This window comes from Belonocnema kinseyi, chromosome 6, assembly GCF_010883055.1.
Source record: "Belonocnema kinseyi isolate 2016_QV_RU_SX_M_011 chromosome 6, B_treatae_v1, whole genome shotgun sequence".
Taxonomy (NCBI): domain Eukaryota; kingdom Metazoa; phylum Arthropoda; class Insecta; order Hymenoptera; family Cynipidae; genus Belonocnema; species Belonocnema kinseyi.
Window position 1 is genome coordinate 23068856 of NC_046662.1, and position 10597 is coordinate 23079452.

The following is a 10597-nucleotide window of genomic DNA, read 5'->3' on the forward strand; positions in this document are numbered from 1 at the left end:
CAAAGAAAAATTTTTAATTAATCCTGCATATTTTGTGTGTTTTTATATAAATAATTTTTATTTAAATGATTGCATTACTTTCTAGAAACACATTTACAAAACATAATCATAATTTTATAAAATAAATTTGCTCTTTTAATCTTTTCAATTAAAAAGGTATGGTCTTGATATATCAATAATAATTTTATGATTCAAATCTCGCAACGTGCCCTCATCATCGAAATTTCGAATCAGTCGATGGATGCTACGAAATTTTTGAAGTTTGCCCACGGATACCCGAATTGCCGAAATCCTTATTACTTTATAAAATACCTCCTGATTCAGGTTATACAAAATTTTAATTTTCTGCACTAAACCATAACATACAATTTTCAACGTACGTAATTATTTTGTAAAAGCAGCATAATAATAAAAAATTAAACTACATATTTAACATCAACCTATTTTTTTAGGATCATGACTTGGATAGCTGCCAATATTTCGGCATCATGTATTTCAAATCCAAGTTCCCCGGCCTGTGAACCGTCCACAATTATGTTTATGACTTTTATTGCTAATTTATTTTCAAAATCGGTAGACAGTAATTCAATAATAAAGCCTGAACCAGAACAATTTGACTTTATAGTCGTTGGAGCTGGCTCAGGTGGTTGTGTGATTGCTAATCGATTGACTGAAATCAACGACTGGAATGTAAGTTACTAATTCATAATATAAAAGTGCAAGAGTAAAATATTTAATAAGATTTATCTCCATACATAACACACTGTGATAAACTGAGTGACGCTAAAACTGCATTTTCGAAAATTGCCTAATTTTTCCAGACCATTATTATTCAAAAAACGGCATTCAACATTTTTTAAACTATAATTAGAATGAAACAAATTAAAATTAAAATGTTTAATTTATTCATTTATTTTAATACAAAAATTACCTACCTACCATAACAACTTACTTCGCAAACCGCAAGGACTAATTTTTAACAACCAAAAATATAATTTTCGACTTTTTTCGTTTTTTTTCGTTTAAAACGAAATTTCTTACTTGAATTTTTGCTGATACAACCGCAAAAAAGGATAAGCATCTTTTCAATACAATTACATTTAATTGACGATTCTGCCCAATACAGTAGTTAAATTTCAAGGAAAAAAGATGAATTTTCCAGTAGAGAGTCGAATTATCAACCCGAAAAAATTATTTTTTAATAAAAATATGAATTCATAACAGAAAATTTAATAGTTGATATTTTAAAAACAACAAGTTTTCAACAAAATGGTTGAATTATCAAGCAAGGAGAAAAATTGAAAGAAAATTTATTTTTAACAAAATAAATCAGCTTTCAACCAAATAGTTTATTACCTAATTAAATAATTCAATTTTCCACCTGCAAAGATGAATTTTTAACAAAAAATGTACGTTGATATTTTATTCAAAAAAGATTAAATCCCTACCAAAAAAGATGCATTTTCTATCCAAAAGTATGTGAACTTTTAGGCAAATTGTAGAATTTTCTACCAAAAAACATACATTTTCAACCAAAAATGAAAAAGTTAAATCTTCACTTAAAAAGATTAATTGTTAAGAACAAAAACAAACATATAACAAAATATTCAACTGTTGGATATTCAACTCAGAAATATGAATTTTCATTTTAAAAAAACATTCTAAACAAAACATTTGCATTTTCACCCCAAAAATTGACATTTTAAACAAAAAAATTATTTTCGTACTAAAAAAATTTGATTTTTCAAATAAAAAAAAAGTTTTAACCAAGAATGGAAAAGTTATAATTCCAGTTAAAAACTTATTTTTAAACCAAAGTACTGATCGTACAACCAAAAAAGTTCAGTTTTAATTAAGCATTTCAACTTTGATCTAAGTAGCTGAATGTTTTATTTAAAAAACATCCAACAAGATATTTAAATTTTCAACGAAAGAGTTTAATTTTCTAATATATCAATAAATCTGAAAAAAAATTTCTAAACCAAAAACAATTTAATTCACACAAAAAATTAAGAACTTCAATCAAAATGTTTAACTTCTATCCAAACAAGAATAATTTTCGTCCAAACAGTGGTACTTTCATCCTAAAAAAATGAAATGTGTATTAAAAAGATCAATTTTTAAACCAAGAAGATAAATTTATAAAAGAAAATAGTTGCATTTTCAACTAAGAAAAATTTCAGTTGAATTTTCAGATAAAATACTGCGAATTTTCAATCTTCTTTCAATTATAATTTTGTACCATTATTATCATTATATAATTATTTATTTGTCATTCAGAATCTCACGATGGGACATTAAAACATTTGTCATAAATCATCCCAATCATTTTGCTTAATTCATTTTTGATTGATTTTAGGTACTTTTGCTGGAAGCAGGTGTCGAGGAACCAGAAATAATGAAGGTCCCATCTCTGAGGAGCATGATATCGGGAAGTAACCTTGAATATAAATATCAGGTGCAATCAGAGAAAAACGTTTGTAAATCATATCCGTGCTCATTTTCTCCGGGAAAGGTAAAGTTATTCTTTCCCATTTTTCAGTAAATGGAATTTGACTAATTAAATTAATATGATTGGACTCATTGAACTCTTTGAGCAAGCTCTGAATATAATTAACCTAAAACCCCATTTGCGATGTAAAAAATCTGCCAAATACAACTATATGAATTTGTGAAATCAAAGTTGGCCAAGTAATTTCGGAAACAAAATATTTATAATAAAATATATACATACAAAGTTTTATAAAAATTTCCCTATGCAAATTTTTATTTTTGCAGACATACTAGACATTATACAATTTAGCGTGATTATATTGTAACATTAACATTCCATACTTAGAAATTTTTGAATACAATAATATACTTATAACATTCAATCCCATCAGATTTCATCATTTCTAATATGAATTTTAAAATTGTATGTAAGACTTCTTATGAAAAACTGTCTTATGTATTTTATTATGAATTTTTTTTCCCAAATTATTTTGTCACGAATTTTTGTAATTATAAAAATAAGATAGGGATGCTCAATTAATTGAAATTAAATTAGGACAATTACAAGTCAGAAATATCAGGATCTGCAAGTGGTCTTCTAATTTTGATAAAACTTTTCGAAATTATGGCGTTATAAACGAGACATTTTTTTTTAAAGTATTTAAAATTTTTTTAAGATTGCGGGACTTAGCCATGTTGATTCGTAGCATCACATTTTTTCATTTATGGCTATTTATGAAACTATCTAATGGGTTTTAATCAAACTTGGAGATATTATGGAAGAAATTATACGCTTTAATATCGCAATCTAGAATTTGTTTTCAAAATTTAGACCAAAAAGAAGTCCAAACAATTTGTGAATTAGGTTTTTATTAATTTTAAATATTTTAATTTTTCCAGCGGAATATATGAATTTCTTATAATTTTTATTCTTTCCTTACGCAGTAGGCAAAAAAACACGTTTTTAATCAAAATCGCCTGCAACTGGTCAATTCTTAATTAACCTTGATGTTGGTTTTAGAAATGTCCGTAATTCCCCAGATATAAAGAACTGCGGATATTTCATTCCAACTGAAGCAAAGTTTGTGATTTTACTAACAGTTTTTCTCCATTATTTCAATTGTACAATTTCTTCTGAAAGTCAAATTCATTAAAATCGTTCGAAAGCAAATGCCCATTTTGACATTTTCCTATGAATAGGTCTATTTTTTCAGGATCAAATGGATAGTTTTTTTATGAAAAAAACTCAAATGTTCATTTATCTCTCAAAATTTTTCATACCATAAACTATTTTGGGCTATTAAAAAAATGAAATAAAGGAGACACTGGCAAAACATTTGTAGTTGATTCCACAAAAAATAAGCCCATTCTTGAAAGAATACTAAAAACGTAGAGATATTTATCAAAACTTTTTGACTAATTAAACCCTTTTTGAAATATTTTGCATTCCTTAGCGAGACATATTTACTTGATTACGAAAAAAAAAATCATTACGGAAATGTTATTTCTCGAAGACTTTGCTTCTTGACCATGTTTCTTTAGGTCAACAAATGCAGAGGAAACTTTTTATAACTTTCAATCCTTTTTCTGTGAATTGTCACAAGCTAAATATTTAATCCGTATATGATCTTCCAGGCATTAATCTACACTTGATTTCCCACATATTTTATTCTATTATTTTCATTACTCTATAAATATTCAATAATAACACATATTCTAGCGTTTGGGATAAATAGTAAATAAGTTTTATCAACATCTTTTTTTTAATAACTGTAATAACAATGAATGTTAAAAAGGAATTGGTCAAATTTCTCAATGAAGGATTTTACTCTTTTTAGTGTGATTCAAATGTATGTGATGGTTTGGTTTATAAAATATTTTAGTTGGTCATACAGAACAAATGAGAAAATACAATGATTTAACAAAATCTCTGCACTTAACAGAATGGTCGATAAAAAGATGGTCTCGATTTTGGATAATTTCTTGACGAGAAAAACCTAGAATCTCCTACGTTTTTGATGTTTAAATTCATTCTTTATACTGAAGTCTTAGTTAAATTACACAAAATTAAATTAAATTAGGAATCATATCTGAAAATCAATGTCAAGATTGTTATTGATACACAGATTTTTGTAACATTATACTGGCCTTTAAAATTGCATGCTTTATATCAAAGATAAATATATTTACAGAAACTGTGTCTATAACTTTGAAAACAAATTTTAAAAATTTGGCCTTATAATCATAATTTGTGAAATCTTGAGTGAAATCCTAAAAATTTGACTACTGCACAAAACCAAGTGCAAATCTTACACTTAAAATCTGGAAAAAAGAACATAACTAAATATTGTGTGATTCTTAAGTAATCAGTAAAAGTATTTATTTGTCTAGTTGAAATTTAAGTGAAGTTAAAAATACGAAGCTTAAGGCCATGTGATGAGTATAACAGCTGATAAAGTCAGCCCTAGGATCAATATTTTTTCACCCATATTGAAAAATAAAAGTTTAAATAACGCGGAATTTTTTTTCGGGGAATGTTAATAAATATTAAAGGATCGTTTGTGGCCTTGCAAAGAGTTGGAGGAAGAAAAAAGTTTATTTATGCAAATAACGATTATCGACGGACACATTTAGGTTTTACAGCAGAAGTTTAACTTTTAACTTTGTCTGACAACAATCATGCATTCTGTTTTACCCACAGACCCCTAGAAGTTCGAAGTTGTCTACTCGCCGCGCTAGTGCTGCTTTGACACAGCTGATACCAGACTGATACGTATGTCAGACCAAATATGTTTATTTGCATTTCAAGTGCAAACATTAGTTTTTGCATTACTTGTGCATAATGTTCGTGAGCTATTTTTGTTGGTTTGCCCCACTGTGATCAATATGTACCACATAACTAGCCCATTGACAACATTGCAAATTGATTGCAGGCATGGACACAGGAAACACGGGACTAGGCATGCCATCCTAACTTTGCGAGCGGGGTTGAATCCACGAGAGGGGGGAGAATTCCATGAGTGGGGAGAGCCGCCATCTTACGATGTGCCATTTGATTATGCGCACGAGAATTTTTGTCGACAAACTGTGCATGAAAATATAAACATGTGGGCGCTGCCATGTTTGTCGCGGGACATCAAAAGGTGGCAGATCTCCCCCCTCATTGCATCACCCCTGCAATGACATGCCTAGTTCCTTCTTTCCTATGTCCATGCTTGCAGGGTTTAACGACAGCACGGTCGGTATTTCTCCAAAATAGTAATTAAAAAAAAACTTTTTTCACTATTCTAATTATTTAGGACCAGAGACATATTCTTGCATGCCTTCTATTTATCGTGCCAAATTTTTAACACCATATCTCATTCCGTGTGGACGTAAGTTGGGAAAGAAAACTTCCACTGGTAGTTTCTTCAAAGAAAAATTTTTCTCAAAATTTCCACCGGAACGAAGCAGAGACATGGACTTTATTACCTACTCTTTCATATTCCAAACTTTCAGAGCGATACCTCATTTTGTTTAGACGTAAGTTGGGAAACAAAAATTGAATACCAGGTTTGGTCACGTGACCCCTCATCACATGGCCTTAGCGGTTATCAGATGAGATATCAGGGAGAAAATTATATATTTTTTGAATAAAAGCATTAATTGTTTTATCTAAAACATTTTTGCTATAATAAAGTTAGATAATTTAGACTTATTTATTTCTGGTTATTCACAAAAAACGAATAATCACCAATAATATTATCATTATGAAATGAGATTCTCAACTACATATTTAAAAATCAATTAAAAGAAATATGGTCTTCAACTGGCGAAAATTCTAAAAAAAAATATATTTGACTTTCATTTATGAAAATTAAATAATTAATTTTTCATATATTCTCATATATTTATCCTCGCAGAAATTTCCATTTCACGAGCAAAGATATTTTATGATTAGATATCTATTACATAATATTTAGTTGTGTCCTGAGTCCAGACAATTTCATAAATTGAACAAATTTTTAGGACCAATTCACTACATATGATGTTTTTAGTGGAACATTCTTCACTGGGCGTTTAATTCTTCTCATCTAAAAATAATATCTTTTCACAATATACTTTCTTTCAACAAATGGCATTATTATTAACAATTGTTACTTACAAATATCCTCATACCGCAATTTTGAATAAAGATCAGTTTCCTGTTACGCAAAGTAATTTATTTTCTTAAAGAACATAACTATTCATGATTTTTATAATTCTTATACAAAAATTGATTGTTTAAACTTCTTTTACTTATAAGATTCTTCTTGTCAACCAAATCACTTATTCTTATCCTAAGAATTATATATCGCCGACAAAAAGAACCTTATAAGTTATTTAAAACCAAAACCGTGATTTTTTGTATGAGAATTGATAAATACAATGAAAACTATTACTATATTTTGACAAATGTACATTTGTTTAAAGAATATTATTATAAAAATTAAAAAGTTAATCCATAGAGAAGAAAAATGTCTTAACTATGTTAAAAATATACATTTTTATTATAATTGTAGGTAACAATCACATGTGTTGTTGCATAGAAATTTTGTTGTTTCAACATATTATTCTTGGTATAAAAATGTATTTAAAAACTGAAATTGAAACAGGTGCAGAAATTAATCTATAACTGAAGTTTTTCATAATAATTGTGTGTGAATTTACTTATTCTATTTTTTTAATGAAGTAGAAATAAGTAGGTTTTCTGGTTGCCAATACATGCCAGCCCAACACTGACAAAAAAACATTAAAAATTAATCAAAGGTGCGATATTGGCGAGAAATTAAATTGAAATTTTGTTTGGACATTATACTGGTCTATAATTAATTTGCTGTTGTTTGATGTGGGCGGGGGAACCCGTTGAAAAATACCAGATTATTCCAGAAAAAAATGATGGGTAGTTTTTTTATAATTAGTGAGGATTGGCTACCAAGAATCTTGATGAATTCATTAAAATTCAAATAATTAAAATTAATATCTTATATTAATAAATTCCTAGGTAATGGGTGGTACAAGTACAACCAATGGTATGGTTTACACCAGAGGAAACCGAGAGGATTATGACAATTGGGCAAAGTTGGGAAACACTGGCTGGAGTTTTGAGGAAGTATTGCCATACTTCAAAAAATCCGAGAATAACTTAAACAAAGATGTAATAATACTTTCAAGTCATTTTATTTTTTCTGGATTAGGAAGCTTTATTTATTTTTCAATTGAACAAGAAACATAAAATATACTGTCGTTTACATCTTCGTTTTTTTTCTTTTATTGAAATCTATGTAATTTCTACACAAGCTATTTTATTTTATCATGAAATGAAAATTAAAGTTCCATTCTGTTTATCTCTATGTTAGAAGTACTACTCTCTCTCTTATTATATACTATTCTGTTTGTGAGCTGCATATTTAATTTTAAAAAATTAAAAAGAATTTACAAGGATAAAATTAGTGAAAATAGAAAATGAATAAAACAGAATTGAAGTTGATAGAATTATTGCAGAGGGAAGTGGGACCATATAGGAAAAACATTAAAATAGGAATAGGGTCAAGAAACACAACATGGAAACGGGAATAGATTTATTAAATGGAGAAATAGGATGAAAAGGACAGAATTAATGTTAAAAGAAATATTTGGGCAGGGAAATAAAATAAAATATGATAAAACATATATGAGGGAGTTAAAATATTTAGAAAAGACAATATGACAAAGAATTGATAAAGCATGATAGATGATAATATTATTGTAGGCAATAGGCTTAGTATCAACTGATAGTAATAAATAGAAAATAATATAATTTTAAACTAAAAACTGGACTAAAAGGTGATAAAATAGAAAGGTGGTCATAGGTCAGGAAAACTCTGGCTTTGCGGCCATTCTGTAAATCAAGAGAAATAGGATAGCGTGATGAAATAAGATAGAAACGGATAGATATTCATAAAATGTTTTGAATGCAAAATACTATCTATTCATTTTTTTACGTTTTCTATCCCTATGTATCCATTTGAATGAAACCTCATTTCTTTTATAGATTGTAAGAGATCACCCAAAATACCATGGAACTGGAGGATACCAAAGTGTACAACGGTTTCCATATTCAGATTTGAATACAAACATAATAATTGATGCCCTGCAAGAACTGGGATATAATAAAACAGACGCAAATGGCGAAATTCAATTAGGCATAATGGACCATCAGTGGACTAGTAGAAATGGAGAGCGTCAGAGTACAAACGCAGCTTTCATTAGACCAATTAGAAACAAAAGATCCAACCTTTTTATCAAAACTGAGTCTTATGCAACGAGAGTGCTTATTGATCAACAAACAAAAAGGGCTTTTGGCGTTGAGTATACATCTAACGGAATTCCTAAAGTTATTTATGCAAAGAAAGAAGTTATTGTTTCGGGTGGTGCACTTGAGTCACCAAAACTTCTGATGCTCTCTGGAATTGGACCAGCAGAAGATTTAAAGAAACACAAAATCTCGGTGATAAGTGACTTGCCAGTTGGACGTAATATGCATAATCACATAAGAATAAGTGAACTCGATTTTTCCTTAGCAAATAAGAGTTATTGGACTTTGAAATCCTTGAAAGAGATGATAGGGGATGTTAACAATTATTTAGAAACAAATGGAGGCCCACTTTCCGGATGGGGCCCCGCAGCAGCCAATGCTTTTATAAAAAGCAAATTCGAAAGTAGTGTAAATGCTCCAGATCTGCAATTGCAATTTCAGCCACTGTCTCCTGCATACACACCAGTTTCTTACTACAAATCTTTTGGTCTCTCTGTATTTCATCTGACACCTAAAAGTCGAGGCTATATTACACTCAATGATACCGATCCAGTTTGCGGAAATCCTTTGATTTATACTGGTTACTTTACAGTCAAATCTGACATGGATGTCATGTTAGAAGGTATTCGGATGGCTCTGAAAGTAGCAGATACTAAAATTTTTAAAGAAAACGGGTTTGAACTCAATGAAACTCCTCAAGCAGTTTGCAAACAGTTCGCTTTTCGCAGTGATGATTATTTCAAATGCCTTTTAGCAGAGCACTCAACGACTGTTAATCACTATGTCAGTACGTGTAAAATGGGACCCAAAAGTGATTCTGAAGCTGTTGTTGATCCGAGATTACGAGTTTATGGAGTAAATGGACTTCGGGTTGTAGATGCATCAATTATGCCAGTTGTCATTCGAGGAAATACAAATGCACCGACAATTATGATTGCGGAAAAAGCTGGTGACATGATTAAAGAAGATTGGGATAAGAAATCGCGAAGGAAATGATTCATCTGTTAATTTGATTTTTTATTTATAGAATTTAATATGTTCTCGATAATTAGAAAAAAAATTTGGTTTTATTCATAGACCTTTGAATAACACTCTATTATTCTGTGGTAAAAAAATGGAGAAAGTTCAAATTAAGAAAAAACTTTATTAAAAAAATATCAGAGAAAAATGGTATGAGTTGTAACATCAACTTATTAGAAATTTTAATAGCATTAATAGCACAATAGGTCTGGAAGAAATAAGGATAGGAATAGATATCAATTTCAAAAAGAAGATTAAGGTAGTTGCGCCTAAATTTAGAGCAATGAAAAAAATTTCAATTATTTTACACATTGAAATGATATTATGAGTCATATCAATAACGTATTTCTATACAAATTCATAAGATCAAGGAAATCCTTAAAAAGTAAAGTCAATGTAATTTCTTGTAGTAATGTGAAAAATTATTAAAAGCTATATTGTTAGAACGATTGGAAGCTTTGTATATTTAATTTAATCGTTTTTTTGAGGCAAGCTATTTAATCATTAAAACAAATATATTACTCTTTCATTCAAGTAAATTTTTGGTTGATTATAGCAAAATACTTTTCCAAATAGCACAAAAAGATTTTTGTCGAAATTTCAAACTGTATCTTCAACATAGTTTAAAAAAAAACAACCAGAAATTTCTTTAAATCAAATGCTCAATAATTTTATAAAATCCGAAAAATTTGAAGATCCGAGATCAACAATCTTTCCCCATTTCATTATTAGATAGAAGTCATAAAGGTTAGTATATTTAGTTATTAA

The 10597-nt window shown here is 29.0% G+C and overlaps 1 protein-coding gene across 1 annotated transcript; it reads left to right on the forward strand.

The window, feature by feature from the left end:
• The first annotated feature begins 456 nt into the window (after positions 1–456).
• LOC117175296 (glucose dehydrogenase [FAD, quinone]-like) lies at positions 457–9805 on the forward strand. The gene is made up of 4 exons (XM_033365005.1): positions 457–690; positions 2360–2515; positions 7517–7669; positions 8546–9805. The coding sequence occupies exons 1-4, from the start codon at positions 457–459 to the stop codon at positions 9803–9805; spliced, it is 1803 nt and encodes a 600-aa protein (XP_033220896.1).
• Positions 9806–10597: the final 792 nt, after the last annotated feature.